Source organism: Gobio gobio (genome assembly GCF_949357685.1).
Source record: "Gobio gobio genome assembly, chromosome: 17".
Lineage (NCBI taxonomy): Eukaryota > Metazoa > Chordata > Actinopteri > Cypriniformes > Gobionidae > Gobio > Gobio gobio.
Genome location: NC_137110.1, coordinates 9,069,400 through 9,088,240, shown reverse-complemented (window position 1 = coordinate 9,088,240; position 18,841 = coordinate 9,069,400). Strand labels below are relative to the sequence as shown.

The 18,841-nt window shown below is 37.4% G+C and overlaps 1 protein-coding gene across 1 annotated transcript in view; it reads right to left on the bottom strand.

Annotated features, from left to right (window-relative positions):
- Positions 1-18,841, bottom strand: part of magi3b (membrane associated guanylate kinase, WW and PDZ domain containing 3b) — a gene marked incomplete at its 3' end in the record, with an annotated part of 196,587 nt that overhangs the window by 38,555 nt on the left and 139,191 nt on the right. Inside the window, exons 3-5 of the mRNA XM_079841316.1 lie at positions 16,281-16,400; positions 7,828-8,038; positions 1,976-2,158 (exon numbers count right to left, since the gene is read on the bottom strand). Of these exons, the coding sequence (XP_079697442.1) occupies positions 1,976-2,158; positions 7,828-8,038; positions 16,281-16,400 (514 nt within the window). The remainder of the gene's footprint in view (positions 1-1,975; positions 2,159-7,827; positions 8,039-16,280; positions 16,401-18,841) is intronic.

Genomic DNA, 18,841 nt, shown 5'->3' with positions numbered 1-18,841 from the left:
TGTTTTATTATTAAGGTCTATATTTTCCGTTGCATTAACTTTTTAAAGGAACACTCTACTTTTTTGAAAATAGGCTCATTTTCCAACTCCCCTAGATTTAAACAGTTGAGTTTTACCATTTTCTAATCCATTCAGCCGATCTCTGGGTCTGGCGGTAGAACTTTTAGCATAGATTAGCATAGATCATTGAATCTCATTAGACTGTTAGCATCTCGCTCAAAAATGGCCAAAGAGTTTCGATATTTGTCCTATTTAAAACTTGACTCTTCTGTAGTTACATCGTGTACTAAGACCGACAGAAAATGAAAAGTAGCTTTTTTCTAGGCCGATATGTCTACAAACTATACTCTCATTCCTGCATAATAATCAAGGAACTTTGCTGCCGTACCATGGGTGCAGCGGCGCAATGATATTACACAGCGTCTGAAAATAGGCTAACTTCCGTCAACATAACCAGCTTGACAACCTGCTTGCACAGGGAGCGTGTTGGGGACTATTTTCAGGCGCTGTGTAATATCATTGGGCCTCTGCACCCATGGTACGGCAGCAAAGTTCTTTGATTTTTACGCAGGAATGAGAATATAGTTCCCAGCCATATCGGCCTAGAAAATTGCAACTTTTCACTTTCCATCGGTCTTAGTACACGATGTAAATATCGAAAGTCTTTGGTCATTTTTGAGCGAGATGCTAACGGTCTAATCAGATTCAATGACCTATGCTAAGCTATGCTAAAAGTGCTACCGCCAGACCCAGAGATCGGCTGAATGGATTTGAAAATGCTAAAACTCAACTGTTTAACTCTAGGGGAGTTGGAAAATGAACCTATTTTCGAAAATAGTGGCGTGTTCCTTTAATGTTTGAGAACTGCTGGTTTGGACTAATGTGATACGCCAAAGAAAGTCACATTACAAAGTCTTGGCAGGTTAAGGAGGGTGAGATTTTCAATGATCCGTAGTTCCGAGTCTTATAAACTGAACTGGAAAATGTTTGGAATCACTAAAATATTTATGATTGCAACCCCAAACGCACACACAGGAACAGAACTTTGACTCTGTTCTTTAAAGAGCATCTAGGCCACACTGCAAGCTATATTTATTCTGCTTTGACAGCTCTGCTCTTGACTTTTAAAAGCAACACTACTTTGAGAAAAAGTGAGAAAAACATCAGATATCTGCAAGACGGGGAGAGAAAGTGATAAAGCATGCCGTTTGTGAAAATCGAAATTGGAATACTATGTTGATAGAGTTTGAGATTTGACCTGAATAGAATCTGACATCAGCGCTATGGAGGTGGAAAATGTGCTGCCTGCTAACAAATACTGCTGCTTAAAAAAGGGAATATTTGCCAGCAAATTTAAAACCAGTAAATAAAACCTTTGTATAAATATACAATTTACATACAATGTCTTTGCATACTACTACTGCATCAAAATATTACTTTAAGAGCCTCCGGCAATAAAAAATGAAAACACTCTGCAGCAATACTACAGTGGCATTATAAATGCAAAAAAAAACACAAAAACAAACAGAAGAATATCCTGCGGTATTGTGCATAGTGCATCAAATCCCATATGACATTCAGTGGTATGAATACAATCATAAACACAGAAAACAATATCCTGTGATATACAGTGTGTCAAATCAGACGGCATTAAGCAATGTGACAACCATAAAATAATCATTAACACTTCAAAGTATACATTCAGTTCAAGGGTAGACAGACATTTGGTTTAAAGTATCCAAAAGGAAGTCTCTAATGGATATTATTAATAATATATATTATTTACAAAATGTATACATAGATTGTATAAATAATATAAAATATAATTTTATTCTCAGTGTTATAAACAGGCCTTATTATTTTATGAACTCAGTAAACCAGAAGGTGACCCACAACTTGTGAGTACAGCAACAGACCTCATACAGTTAATAAAGTCATAAAGGCTAAATCTCTCCTCTTATGGCCACACACTCACTCAATGAAGTAGACCATGCCCGTCTCTGTGTAGGCCATTTCCCAGTTGTACGGCAGGGGCTCCAGGCTGTCGTCTCTGGGTAAAGAGCTCCAGGTGCGGAGCTCCAGTGTCCCACTGCCACCTGCACTGCCTCCACCACTGGACTGAGTGTAGCTGGGCACAGCTTTCCTCCACTCCTCTGTCCTCTCTTTAGAAGGAAAGAAGATTATAAATATAATAATGCAAAACCAAAGCAGGTGAATCATTTGCATGTCAAAGTAGGGTGGTGCGCAAGCAAGATCTTATCCTGTTTCGGGTACATAGCCGGAAAAAAAACCCCAGACACAATTGAATTATCATTAAGACAAATTAATTATATATAAATATTTTTTGAGTTTTAATTTTTGTATCATATTATTATGTATGTATATGCAACGATCAGACATAACGTTATGTCTTAATATTGCTGCCAAAACATCCCTGACCTGTCGAGGCATGGACTCCACTTGACCCCCATTTCTGAACCATTTTTGCTTTGTGACAGGGCGCATTATCCTGCTGAAAGAGCCACAGCCACCAGGGAATACCGTTTCCATGAAAGGGTGTACATGGTCTGCAACAATGCTTAGGTGGTATGTGTCAAAGTAACATCCACAAGGATGGCAGGACCCAAGGTTTCCCAGCAGAACATTGCCCAAAGCATTACACTGCCTCCACTGGCTTGCCTTCTTCCCATAGTGAATCCTGGTGCCATGTGTTCCCCAGATAAGTGACGCACAGACACCCGGCCATCCACGTGATGTAAAAGAACACGTGATTCATCAGACCAGGCCACCGTCTTCCATTTCTCGCCGGTCCAGTTCTGATGCTCACGGTTGGCAATGTCGGCAATGGACAGGGGTCAGCATGAACACCCTGACTGGTCTGCGGCTATGCAACCCCATACACAACAAACTGTGACGCACATTTCTGACACCTTTCTAACAGCAGTCTGTGTATGTATGTAAAAGTAGTAGGTATGCGTGTGCATGCATGATAACTAATTCACTGCCATTTTCCCTCTCTTTAAGCACACTTGAAGTGGCAGAAGCCTTTAAAGCAAATATGACACTATTCTGCGGCAAGGACACTCTCCATTAAATGACTCTTTTAACATGAGCCAAAGGATTATTTACTTCAGCGAATATTCAACAACTATTCCCTCTTCACTGGCTTATGCCAGTGCTGGGGAGGGGGAGACCTCACCAGTCCCAGCAGTCAAACATGACTATATAAACACAACAGCTTTTAATTAATAGCAGGAAAAATCAACTGTGTCAAGGAGGCTAAGATAAGGCAATCATATCAACAGAAAGATTAAACAAGGGTACTTTAGCGGTACCATGGTATTAGAGTATTCCTGTGACAATATTTAACTGTTTTGTCCACAAAACTTTGGCATTACCATAGTACAATTTGGTATGGACTCTACAAGAGCCATGAAGGTGTCCTGTGGTATCTGGTACCAAGAAGTTAGCAGCAGATCCTTCAAGTCCTGTAGATTGTGAGGTGCAGCTGCCGTGGATCGAAATTGTTGGTCCAGAGATCTGGGCAATTTTGAGGCTAGGGCAACACCTTGAAATCGTCATCATGTTCTTTAAACCATTCTTGAACAATGTGTGCAGTGTGGCAGGGTGCATTATCCTAATGAAAGAGGCCAATTCTACCAGGGAACACCACTGTCATGAAGAAGCGTACCTGGTTTGCCTCAATATTTAGTTAGGTGACGTGTTAAATTTACATCCACATGAATGGCTGGACCCAGGGTTTCCCAGTAGAACATTGCACAGACATACACGGCCATCCACGTGATGTAAAAGTAAACAGGACCCATGGGAACAGTTGAACTTCCACTGCTCAAAGATCCAGTTCCGACACTTGCATGCTCATGGTAGGTGCTTTAGATGGTGGACAGGGGTCATAATAGGCACTCTGATTAGTCTGAGGCTGATTGGTCTGTTGCACCGTGTGTTGTGACACATTCCTCCCATAACCATCATTGACATTTTGTGTGACTTGTGCCACAGTAGACCTTCTGTTGGCTCGGACCAGACGGGATAGCTTTCGTTGCCCACATGTATCGATGAGCCTTGGGTGCCCAAGACCCTGTCGCCGCTTTGTGGTTTATCCCTTCTCGCACTTCTGTTGGTAAATTCTCACCAACAGCCCACAACCCAAAAGCCTTGCCATTTCAGAGATACTCTGACCCAGTTGCTTTGCCTAAATAATTTGGCCCTAGTCAAATTCGCTCAGATCTTTATTCCTGCCCATTTCTCCTGCATCCAACATGTTTATTACGAGAACTGATTGTTGGCAGTATATATTATATATATATATATATATATATATATATATATATATATATATATATATATATATATATATATATATATATATATACACTCACCTAAAGGATTATTGGGAACACCTGTTCAATTTCTCATTAATGCAATTATCTAATCAACCAATCACATGAACTCCAATGAACTCCAAACTGAATGTAAGAATGGGAAAGAAAGGTGATTTAAGTAATTTTGAGCGTGGCATGGTTGTTGGTGCCAGACGGGCCGGTCTGAGTATTTCACAATCTGCTCAGTTACTGGGATTTTCACGCACAACCATTTCTAGGGTTTACAAAGAATGGTGTGAAAAGGGAAAAACATCCAGTATGCGGCAGTCCTGTGGCCGAAAATGCCCTGTTGATGCTAGAGGTCAGAGGAGAATGGGCCGACTGATAGAAGAGCAACTTTGACTGAAATAACCACTCGTTACAACCGAGGTATGCAGCAAAGCATTTGTGAAGCCACAACACGCACAACCTTGAGGCGGATGGGCTACAACAGCAGAAGACCCCACCGGGTACCACTTATCTCCACAACAAATAGGAAAAAGAGGCTACAATTTGCACGAGCTCACCAAAATTGGACAGTTGAAGACTGGAAAAATGTTGCCTGGTCTGATGAGTCTCGATTTCTGTTGAGACATTCAGATGGTAGAGTCAGAATTTGGCGTAAACAGAATGAGAACATGGATCCATCATGCCTTGTTACCACTGTGCAGGCTGGTGGTGGTGGTGTAATGGTGTGGGGGATGTTTTCTTTGCACACTTTAGGCCCCTTAGTGCCAATTGGGCATCTTTTAAATGCCACGGCCTACCTGAGCATTGTTTCTGACCATGTCCATCCCTTTATGACCACCATGTACCCATCCTCTCATGGCTGCTTCCAGCAGGATAATGCACCATGTCACAAAGCTTGAATCATTTCAAATTGGTTTCTTGAACATGACAATGAGTTCACTGTACTAAAATGGCCCCCACAGTCACCAGATCTCAACCCAATAGAGCATCTTTGGGATGTGGTGGAACGGGAGCTTCATGCCCTGGATGTGCATCCCACAAATCTCCATCAACTGCAAGATGCTATCCTATCAATATGGGCCAACATTTCTAAAGAATGCTTTCAGCACCTTGTTGAATCAATGCCACGAAATTAAGGCAGTTCTGAAGGCGAAAGGGGGTCAAACACAGTATTAGTATGGTGTTCCTAATAATCCTTTAGGTGAGTGTATATAAATATACACACACAGGTGCTGGTCATATAATTAGAATATCATCGAAATGTTTATTTATTTCACTAATTCCATTCAAAAAGTGAAACTTGTATATTATATTCATTCATTACACACAGACTGATATATTTCAAATGTTCATTTCTTTTAATTTTGATGATTATAACTGACAGTCAAGAACCACTCCGCACAGACTTATGCAAGACATGGGTTTCAGCTGTCACATTCCTTGTGTCGAGCCACTCTTGAAAAACAGACACCGTCTGAAGCGTCTCGCCTGGGCTAAAGACAAAAAGGACTGGACTGCTGCTGAGTGGTCCAAAGTTATGTTCTCTGATGAAAGTAAATTTTGCATTTCCTTTGGAAATCAGGGTCCCAGAGTCTGGAGGAAGAGAGCAGAGGCACACAATCCACGTTGCTTGAGGTCCAGTGTAAAGTTTCCACAGTTAGTGATGGTTTGGGGTGCCATGTCATCTGCTGGTGTTAGTCCACTGTGTTTTCTGAGGTCCAGGGTCAACACAGCCATTTACCAGGAAGTTTTAGAGCACGTCCTGCTGCTGACCAACTTTTTGGAGATAAAGATTTTGTTTTTCAACAGGACTGCACACAGTGCCAAAGCAACCAGTACCGGTTTAAGGACCATGGTATCCCTGTTCTTAATTGGCCAGCAAACTCACCTGACCTTAACCCCATAGAAAATCTATGGGGTATTGTGAAGAGGAACGCCGCATTGCTGCAGTAATTCAGGTAAAAGGAGCCTGTTGTCAGTTATAATCATCAAAATTAAAAGAAATAAACATTTGAAATACATTAGTCTGTGTGTAATGAATGAATATAATATACAAGTTTCACTTTTTGAATGGAATTTGTGAAATAAATCAACTTTTTGATGATATTCTAATTATATGACCAGCACCTGTATATGTGTGTATATATATATATATATGAATGCTGCCAACAATGTGTGTATTAATATTTATTTAACTTAGCTTCTTTTTTTGTGTTAGCACACCACCAAATTGCCATGGTAATTTATGTTGGTGAAACGCAAGGCCTTAAAGTTTAAATCAGTTTATATGTCTTATACATAAACCCCACAGCTTATATGCTAACAGATATACATAGCATAAGAATAGTATAAGCACATCATTCAAGGCAAAAAAAATACTAAGGGTATAAGCTTGGTTCCTCCAGAGGACATTTTTGGCTTATACTGTAAAAAGTCAAAGGCAAGTGTTGAAAGCTAAAGCCCTGTAAACATCTAAACAGCTCATTTATGTTTAAAGCAGATCAACACGAGGGTCATTGACATGAATCCTTCACGCATTAAGCAAACCATTATGGAGAAATGTGACTCGCTTACCGAATGCTACTCTGAAGTACTGCAGTATACAAATAGAGCATAAATTTCAGGCCTCAAGCCTTGAAAGCACAACCGCTGATCTCAAAAGGATTATAAGGTTATACTGTGAACTAATGAGAGCATGTGAGCAGAGGGTTTGGCTCTTTTTTAAGCAAAGCTTGCCTCTCGGTGCGGAGTTCTCCTTGAGTAAAGGACAAGGTTCTTCTCTGAGAGATCATGGGAGGCGTCCGACTGATCATTTGCACATGAGTGAAGCAGACTGCAGGTTAAAGCCTCAAGCACACAGCAAGTTCGGCAAAGATTTGCTGTCTGAGACAAATTTCATGAATATTAACGACTTCTTTCTTGCAGGGCAAAATCAGCAGTCTTTGATCACTTCATTTGACATGCTCCCCGATAGCCAATCGCCTTCGCGATGAATCTTAATTTCCAATGAAGTTCTGACAGTTTCAGATATTTTGGGTCATAGTCTTGCAGTATGACTACAAATAAAAATTAATTAAAGCTAAATAAAAATATATAAAATAATAATAAAGGCAAAAGCACACAGGAAAATGACTAACACCTAAACTAAAAATAAAAAAGCTAATTCTAAATACTAATAAATACTATAATAGTATATAAATAATACTAAAATAACACTGGGCTGAAGTCCTAAGATGTATATTGTAAGTTTTGACAAAAAATGATGCACAGTCTGTATCAGTATAGGTGACCAAAATCAGTTGCAGTTATACAGATTGGGGTTAACACAAGCACACACACACATACACACACATACACACACACACACAAACACACACACACACACACACACACACACACACACACACACACACACACACACACACACACACACACACACACACACACACACACACACACATTAAAGTCCGTCCACTGACCTGGGATGCCATTCGGGAGCTGTGGTCGTTCCTCATCCTCCTCCTCCTCAGGGACCACGCTGTCTTTGCGGTCCATCTTACTGACAGAGGTGGTGCGCTTTCGCTGGACTTCGGAGCCGTAATCCTCCTCAAACAGAACCTGGTCGACCAGGTCAGGCTGAACCAAGTTGGGCTCCGCGGGAGGTTTGGGAGTGCCATAGAAGTTACCTGAAGAAATGAAGAACTCATTTTGATTCATGACATCTTTAAATAAGTCTTGAAACTTGTGAGGGTTTGTGTAACGTTTTTGCTACATAAGCTTTGATTTAACAAGCCACAAACCTCTATAGTTCGATGAAACGGTTGATTCGGTAGCACTGCGACAGGAGCTACCTGCAAATCTACGTCTTTATCGCTACCTCCACTTTCTTCCTCAATTCCAGCTTTCTCAACAAAAAAAAATCTAGGTGTCGACTATCCAATATGCAGTGTGAAATGTTATACTTTCCATTCAGTGGTGCCTTGAAAGTAATTACACTCACCACTGGATTCAGTAATGAAACTTTTCCCACTATCTTCTCATGCAAAATTCAGTTCATTAATATGCATCAGAAACAATAGTACAGCCAATCAGTGGAGCAGCATAATGCATTTAAATTAATTTCTAATTTGATGGTACATGTCAACGTGTGTGTGTTCGGGTGTGTATGTGTGTGTGTGTGTCTTTGGGTTGAAGGGTGGTGCTTCATTATTCCCTCTTGATGTAAGACTAAAGAAATCACTCTCAGTATGATTAGATTCAGTCAATGGAAAGGCATCTTTTCAAATCAACCGTTCAACCTTCACCAATTAAAAACAGATTAATTTAAATTATCCAAATTTGTTGTTTTGTTTCTTCGCTCCCTTCATCCTGAAAATAAATATGTTACCCCTAGAAATCATTAGCGTCTGTTTAAGAAAAATGAAAAAAAAACAGCTTTTAAAGGTCACATATTCATCTTTTGCCAATGTAAAATATAATCCTTGTAATCAGTCAAAAGAATAATCCTCTCCTTTTTAGATTGTAAATTCTAAAGAGTTCAATTAGCAAATAGAAACTGAAACCACGTGGGAATAGGCTTTTTCACAAGCAATTAACTACTGTTGACAACTTCGCTCACCTCTCATGAATATGCAGTGATGAATATTCACTCCTTCCCTCTCTGTCTCTCTTCATTATACAAATGAGATCTCCTGCTATCCAGTACCACAGTGTAAGGAATGTTTTTGTGCTGCTACCATAACATTTGTTATACATTATGTGTGTCATCATGCAAAAACAGCATGTTACCAACACTATAGTCTCACTGAGAAAGACATTTAAATATCGGAATAAATTCCGGTCCAGTTTGCAGCTTATTATTTTGACGAAGAAGATCTGCAAAATTAGACAGGAAGGTTTCCTGAACAACATATAAATCAACCAACCACAGATAAACTTTGTTAATATGACATGAATTGACAATCAAACTTCACGGTTTACACAAAAATATGAAGCAGCGCAACTGTTTTCAACATTGATAATAATAAGAAATGTTTCTGGAGCAAAAAATCAGCACATTATAATGATTTTGGAAATAATGGCTGCTGAAAGTTCTGCTTAGCCACCACAAGAAGAAAATACGGTTATTTTAGGGTTCAATTCTTAGTATTAACTAGTTGCTTATTAGCATTCATATTTGGCTTTTTATTAGTATGTATAAAGCACATATTAATGTCTTATTGTGCATGACCTTATTCTACATCCCTTAAAGGATTAGTTCACTTTAAAATGAAAACTACCCCATGATTTACTCACCCTCAAGCCATCCTAGGTGTATATGACTTTCTGATGAACATTATATTAATACATATCCTGATGTTTCCAAGCTTTATAATGGCATGCAGTGAACGGGGCTCACGAGTTTGAAGCTCAAAAAAGTACATCCATCCATCATAAACATACTCCACACGGTTCCGGGAGGTTAATAAAGGCCTTCTGAAGCGAATCGATGTGTTTTTGTAAGAAAAATATACATATTTACAACTTTATAAAGTAAAATATCTAGCTTCCTCCAGACCACCTTCCGTATTCAACTTACGAAGAAAGTACGCTATGCTACGTCCATAGGCTTAAATCGCGTGGGGGGTCGGGGGGTATCAGGACTTGTCACCCCTTAAAAATATAATTAAAAACCACATTGTGTATTGTAAATAACATATTGATATATACTTAAAATAATTGTGTAAGTAGTAAAGCAATAAAAACGCAAACGGGGCAAAAAATGCTTTAGAAACATTTTGAGTCCCCCCTCCCTTGTCTCACAGTTGTTTGGTCCATCGCGCACCTCACCTACACACAAGTCCAATGCGAGAGAACAAAGTTCTTCAGTAGTTGTGGAACTCCAGTAAGAGCTGTTAAGGCTATTTTATTTACTTTAAACATCGGATGAAGTGATTCTTTTCTCTTTAATACAGACGATGCTGCGTTATTAATAAATTAGCAATGACAAAAAATTATGACAACTGATGTATTTTTCCTTAAAGGTCCCATGGCATGAAATTTTCATTTAATGAGGTTTTTTAACATTAATATGAGTTCCCCTAGCCTGTATATGGTCCCCAAGTGGCTAGAAATTTTGATAGGTGTCAACCGAGTTCTGGTTGTTTTTCTCTGCCTTTGAGAAAATGAGAGCTCAGACGAGCCGATCTGGAATCTCCCCTTTATGTCGTCATACAAGGAAAGGTTACCTCCCCTTCCTCTGCTTTGCACGGCCAGAGAATTCGGAGAAAATGGATTCAGTTTATCAGTCGCGATGTCAGCACAGGCTTTACAAACAGACTTTTACAATATGGTTACGACAGCACCGCCACAAACAGTGAGTAACAGTGTTCATTAATGCCTGATCTGTGATCAGTGATTTCGGATGTGTAGCTAATCATTCAAGTTCACGCAGACTTTCTTTCGAAATCGTTTAATACTGTTGTTTATGCATCAGTGAATCAAGCCAGTGACTAAACGTTAGTCACATCGTTATAAAGAATGACACTGTTATGCTGCACAAAGCTCTTACTGTATTTGTGTCGATGTCGTGTTTGCTGTTAGTTGTGGTGAAAGCATTTTGTGAGAGAAAACGCGCTGCAGATCACTGCAGTCACGCGATCAACAAGACTGCATGTGTACTCAATGCTCATCACTGCAGCTTTTCATGTGATGGTAAAAGATCATAAAATAATGCTATAATCAACACTTTGACGATTCGTTCCTCTCGACGGCTGTGATGGTAAAAAACGTAATAAAAGTATTTGAGAGGGTTCCACAAGTTGCAAAGTTCGTAGAATAAGGAGGAAGACGACAGGTCGCGTGACTGGGACTCATGTTTATTCAGAACTCTCAGATACAAACAAAATAAATTTGCGCTCTCAACAACTCGGAACAATAAAACTTTCTCAGCAATCTTTATCTAGCTCTGTGTCTCTCTGGTCCACATGCAGCCCGTCTCTCTCTCTCTCTCTCTCTCTCTCTGGCTTGCGTGCAGATCTCGCTAAACCACGCCCCCTCCGCCACATAATCTAAAACTCATTTCAAATGCAAAGATGTCAGCCAATCACAACAGTGGGCGTTTTCACTGAAGTCTCACCCCTTGAAACAGAGCATTCAAGCCAGAGGGCTAATATCAGTATAGAAAAATGCTTTTTATTTCTAAATTATGACATTTCTTGATGTAAAAACCATACTAACAATACAAGTACACCTCAGGAAACATTATAAAATAATTTTAAAAAATCCATTCCAATGGGACCTTTAAGTCCATTTTTAGTGATTATTGTTTGGTAACTTGTTTTAAGTCACCCACCATAACACGGCGATAAGCCTATGTGTGAACTGACATTAGACTAATATTGTAGATTACCTGTAGTAAATCTATGATAACTCATATTTAAACAACTATTGCTTTGTGTTGTTGGCCAGATAAAATGACAGAGAATCGAAAAACGGACATAAGATAATTTTTCAGTGCACCAAAACGCAACACATATCCTTACAAGAACAATTTTGGCTGTATTATTTGTCAAAAAAATCAAATTACACTTCAAATAATTTTTTCCCAAAGATGGTTTCTGTCATTTTATGCAGTTTTTATTACGATGATTTCATTTCAAGTGTTCATTTTTTAAATAAGTTTGGTTCTAGTTAGTAATTTGATGCTATAAAAAGGGGGGGTGTGACGTCATGATTGACAGCTGAGATTGACAGCTTCTCAGAGTGAATTTCAGGATTTTCGGGAGGAGATTGGAGATTTAGCTTTAATTTCTACATTTCCATAAATTCACACCGATATAATTAATTGTTCTGCATCTGCGAGTGTGTGGGCGGGCTTTTGATATCACGGCTCTACTTCCTGCCCTCTACTGCGCAGACTCCAAATCTGCGCAAGATGTCCGCCCCATATTCGGATATTGGCGGCTTCACTTTTCTTCAGTGGAAGGTAGTGAAGACGCGTTGTTCATATTTTTTTTACGGTCTATGGTCTCAACACACACTGGTCTTGGTTTTATTTAGATGTTCTTGACTACAACAGCATTAGATGTTAATGTTACATTACATACTACTTGGAATAGTTCCTAAGAAAACAGAAATAGACTGCTCGATGTCAGACTTCCAAATTGGAAATCTGAAACCTTTTTATAACTTACCTTATTATAAGAGAAACATGGTTTGAAATAAATGCTAGGTAAGTGCTTGGCTAATTAGAGCCACTGCATTATGACCCTGATCACATATGCACTCAGCTAACCATGACAGAATCATGAAGGTGTGCTTTACTCTCAGTATTGGAGCAGATTTACAGCGTCATCTGTCGCCAGTAATCTGCAGAGAGCCATATGATCTGAGAACGAGGTGAACGTGTCCCAGCATTCTCTTAATGATGTCAAAACTATTTTAGTGCTATAAAATCAAAATAGATATTGGAATATGGACAGATTACAGAGGTTTATAGGCTTTACACAACACAAGTGGACCAAAATAGCACCCATATTGCCTACATTTCATGAAATGTATACCAATATTCTGCAAGCTCATTTAGAAAATGTAAAAAAAATAAAAAAAATAAAACTACATTAATATTTATTTGGGTGAATCTCAAAAATTGCCAAGAAATATCATATTTCACCTCCATAAATCAAAAGAAAAAATATACTTTGAATAAAGAAAATTAAGCATATTTTAAGATTAAGATTTGTTTGCATTATTTGCATATACATTTAAACGTGTTTTATAATATGAAAATCTATTCCCCATGTATTACTGTAAATAATGTCACCAAATAACTTATCTGCTATAAAAATAGACTTCAATTTCTTAATCCAACTTTTTTATTATGTGTATACAGACTCGGGATGATCTTTCTTTTACTCTGTCATTCGATGAGAACATCTATCCATTTAATAGACTAAAAATGGTGTTGATATGTGACTCAACAGGCAATGAGTACAGTGAATTGTGCCACAGTCTATTCATGTTTACAGATAGCCCCCATTGAGATTTTCTGTCTGTGTGCTTTCAACGAGCTCTAAATCTTTATTGATCAGGATCAACTCTTAATTCAACCAAGCTTGCTTAGACAGGATTACATTAAAAGCTGCCTTGAGGGTTGTAAATGTATCCACACTTCTGGAATGAGGGAATCAGAAAGGCATAAAATATCTGTTTGCTATTGCTCAAGTATGACCACATAGAGACATTCAATGTTGTAAATCTACACTGTAAAAATAGTCCGTAAAAATAGGGCACAATGTACTGTATAAATATGAAGGAATTTTGCGTATTGTTTTTTTACAGGTGTTTTACCTGTACTTTGAATTACACATTGCATTAGTTAATGGAAATTTCCTTAAAATTACTGGATAATATACTGGCAGAAAATTTTCCGTTTTTATTTTTTACAGTGTATATAACGCTCCATGCCATATCATTCTTGTGCTCCAGTAAAACCGTATTGAGACTGAAAGTGAACTATTCTTTAAGGAACAGTCTGCTGGGATTAGAGTACGCTTGTGTGTTTTCATGCATGTGTGTGTGTCCTAGGATCATAACGTCTCCCTCTTGGAAAGCAGAACACATATGGGCATTTCTTACTGGCATGGCTCCCTGTCCCAGCAGGCTTTGCCTGGCATGAGTCTGGTCCCACTGTCGACATGGGGCCACAGTGAATGCACTCGCCTGGCACGCTATCTGTCTCTCAGGACAGAGACATCCAAACCTACTAGTCTGCAGAGGGGAGGACAAACACACAATGCTTCTATTCTTTTCATTAATGAAGGAAAATGAAAGTGCTCTGAAAATAAATTATATATAGTACCTTTCAAAAGATTTTTAATATTCTTTGAAAAAAGCCTCTTATGCTCACCAAGGCATGCAGTTATTTGAATATAGTAAAACCAGTAATAATATAAAATATTACAATTTAAAAGAACACTTTTTTGATTTTCATATATTATAAAATGCGATTTATTCTTGTGATACATTTTCAGAATCATTCCTCCAGTCTTCAGTGTCACATGATTCTGCAGAAATCATTTTAATATGCTGATTTGGAGCTCAAGAAACATTCCTTGCTATTATCAATGTTGAAAACAGTTGTGCTACTTAATATTTTGGTAGAAACCATGATGCATTTTCTCAGGATTCTTTTATATATATATATATATATATATATATATATATATATATATATATATATATATATATATATATATATATATATATATATATATATATATATATATATATATATATATATATATATATATATATATATATATATATATATATATATATATATATATATATATATATATATATATATATATATATATATATATATATATATATTAGTGCTGCCAATCCATTAAAATCATTTTTAAACCTAATTTTAAAGTTCGTAATATATCTTTATATTGTAATAATTTCTAATTTAATCTCCAAATTAACATAACCCTAACGACATAAAGACAGTAGCCTATATTTTAAATATTTGTCTAATAGCATCTTTTTTTTATTAAAGAAGGCATCACCGATACCAATACCGTTACTGATGATGTCTCTATGAAATCAAATTTTTTTCTCTCTCAATTTTAGCCATTAATATAGGCAGTCAGCATTACAGTATAAATGAAAGTTGAAATTGAAATTAATTAATGAAATGAAAATTACATTTTTTTTTTATTTTTTTTTTACATTTATTAGACTTATAACAACTTTTAATTTAAGTGAGCTTAAAACAACCTCACATAAACCCAGTATAATAAATGCCACATTTAACAATATATTAGGGCACAATTTTTTCTATTGGCCCAGTCAGACCAGTTCAGATTTTTACTTGCTCTGTCAAAATGCACAAAAAGTTATTGTTTTCATTGTTTTTGACCCATGTAACCTTGTAAACAGTGCTTTAAGATATTCAGACAGGTCTAACAGATAGGAAATATACAGAAATTAAATAAAGTTATCCAACACTTCACAGTCATCACTACAGAAATTATAAACGAAATATAGATTAAACCATATTAAAGCTACAAATGTTATTCAGTCAAGAGCAGTGAGAGATTTTCTCTGTCTTTTGTTCTTTGATTAACATTAAAGACATCACAGCGGCAGGTTTAATAGGCTGCTGTCACTTTAAGACCTGATGCATGTGATGCGGATCTGACGCACATCCTATTGTATATCTCACAACTCTTTACGTACATTTAAGACTTAATTTACCTCATTTAACTGTGCTTGCGAGGATACTCGACAAAAGCGCTATGAAGCGGCTTTCTGTGTGCACAAGTGTGTGTGTGTGTGTGTCTCCTTTCATTGGCAATTTGTTGCGAAAAATATTATTTTATACTCCATTTGCGGAAAGCGCAATTACAGGGAACAGACTGCCGCTTACGTCTTCCTTATGTGTACATTTTCAGCAGTTTACCGCAAGCTCTGAGGTTTGCATCAAGCTCAGCAAAGCTTGTTTGCATGGTGTAAACCTGTGCTAACTGACTCGCTGCCTGTAAGATTTGGAGGCTAAATCCATCATACAGTACATTTTTGAGGCTGCACTGTCATGAAATTCTTTTTGGACAAAATGAATGCCTAGAGGTGTTGGTGACAAAGTTTACTCCAGTCAAGTAAAAAACACAACCATCAAATGTTAACACAAAATGTGCATTTCCAGAAATGTTGCAGCATAAGAATAGTGATTAAGTTTAGGTTCAGCTTAGAATTTGTGCTTTGGTTCTTGTAAAAAAGAAAAGAATGCTTTTAATGTGGTTTTTCACTTGTATATCGTCTACCAGGTAGACTTGGAAAATAACTAGTATCTTTTCAAAAAGCCGCATGATCTGAGGTATCATTCATGGTTTGGGACGTTTGTATGAAGATTATCAGTATAGAGAGTTGGTTTCATACCATCATATGTTCCGCTCTCCAGCAGTAATCCACTCTCTTCCAGGATGCGAAAATCCCCCACGCTGATGAAATTATAGTCCACTCCTGGAACCTCCCCATCTCTGGGCAATCGGGTGGTACCTTCCGGTAAAACAAACACAATTAGTGACGGTAAACTAGTTCTGGTGAGAATATCCTACACCCACAATCCCCTTTGCTGCAAACTTTGTGTCTGTCTAAACACAGCCTCAGATTGACCAAAATTAAAATTGGATTCCCTGGCTGCATTTCACAAATTCCTTTGAGAACAAGTGCACTCATTCGGAACTGTAAATAGAACTGATCCCAAACTCCCATAGATTAGATCTGGAAACTGGGAAACTGGATGGGTTAAGCAGTAAAAAAAGTGTTTTTTGGCAACTTGCGAGGCTTTAAAGGATGAAAAATTACATAATTTAACATAATTGCAATGAAAATGGTTTGGAAACACAGAGAGATGTAAAGTATTAGGCAAACTGAGTAGAACAAGGACATATACATCATATCAGAGGAAATCTTGTGTAATTTAGTGTGTTATTCAAGCATAGTGTAGTCACAGATTGCTTTATTCACAAGGGAGGTGGTGACACAGAGGTGGAAAGTGTGCACAGACTGTACAATGAGATTCAGTCCCTGAAGCATTCGGCACTTTTGAAAACTGTGTCTGTAGTGTAGTAATCTTTAAAAAATACTATATTTTCACCCTTCGGTTTCTCAGCCCTGCCCACACTTACTCACCCAAACGTTGTACCAAACTTGTATGAATTTCTTTCTTCAGTTAGGCACAAAAGTTAGATATTTTGCAGGATGTTCAAGCTGATCTATAATCATAGGCGGAGGGTGAACCAACTCCATGGTAAGGCTAAGGAGATGCGCTTCCCCTTTAAAAACACATTTAAATTGATTTACTTGAAAAAAAAAAATTTAAGTGTCACCATCGCACAATCTACAGATCACAGCATAAACGGTCCAGATAAATGATCTGTTATTAAAGTGTTTACGTTCACATTCCTCACTGTTCATTTTGACAGAAAAGTAAGCATTCATGCGGGATTTGGCATGGCAGAAAGTACGCAATGATTGCTCCCTTCATAATCACATCTTAGTTCAGCGCAATCTCACAAAGATCTGTTATAATCAATGAAGCTGACTGCACAATGAATCTCTTATATACATAATTGTTTGTTATAATGAGAGGATTTGATCAGTGCCAACTTAAACACCTCTGATTGGCCATTGCGTTCAAGAAAGATATGTTTGTGATCTATCTATCTATGTCTGTCTGTCTGTCTGTCTGTCTGTCTGTCTGTCTGTCTGTCTGTCTGTCTGTCTATGGAACAACATGATGAGAATTTTCATATTTGGGAGAACTATTTTTTTTTAATGAAAACAAATGCATTCATGCTTTTTTACCCCTAAACCAAGATAATTTTTTTTTTTAATTCTGCGTATTTAAGCCTGCGTGAGTGTGTTTGCTCAAAAAATATCAAATAGAAACAGTACACGTTTGGACCTAATTTCAGAGGTGGGTTGTTTAGCAGCAAAATCCTCATAAGAGACATCCGAGGGTGGCATTTCTTGCAAATAAAAGGCCAAAAATAAAAGATGACATTTCCTCGGCTCTGTTCGTGTGTATGCTAGGAAATGCCACCAGGCTCTACTGTCATTTGAAGGACATTAACATTAGATCCAGCAAAGTGAAATGCCAGAGTCAAGTGTCTGCAGAGACTTGACTCTAACTTAAGAGCAACTAATATTAAAAACTGGCTCCATTACATTTTCCTTGGAGAGCAACTGTGTAAATGCCACAAGAAGAGGGAACCGGGACAACAGCCCTGGTTATAGATATGTGAATATCTACTGACGAGGATAAAAGGGGTTGACTTGTTTAACATCCATAATATAATGATAAAGAAGGGAGTAGAGGAGAAGAGATGTTCCTACATTTGTTCTGTTGCAGCTTTTCTGGCCACTTTCCATTTTCCTTTTTCATGTGAAATAAAATTATTTGCAAATATACACAAATTGAGTTGATTGTTATGGCATTTTATGGCTTTATATTTAAAAAAAATTTTTTGAAGGAAACTAAGAGTTTTATTTAGCAATGTTGCATTAAATTGATCAAAAGTGACAGTAAAGACATTTATAATGATAAGATTTCTATTTCAAATAAATGCTGTTTTATTAACATTAACAATAATATTAAGCAGCACAATTTTTTATAAATATTTATATTTTTATAATAATAATAAATGTTTTTTGAGCAGGAAATCAGAATATTATAATGATTTCTGAAGGATAATGTGCCACTGAAGACTGGAGTCATGATGCTAAAAAAAAATCAGCTTTGCATCACAGGAATAATTTAAAAATATATTGAAATAGAAAATATTTTTTTAGAAATAGAAAAAATATTTCACAATATTACTGTTGTACTGCGTTTTTGATCAAATAAATCCAGCCTTGGTGAGAATAAGAGACTTCATCCAAAAACATTAAACAAAAGTTTCACATAATACACTCCTGGGGGGGGGAAAGGGCCA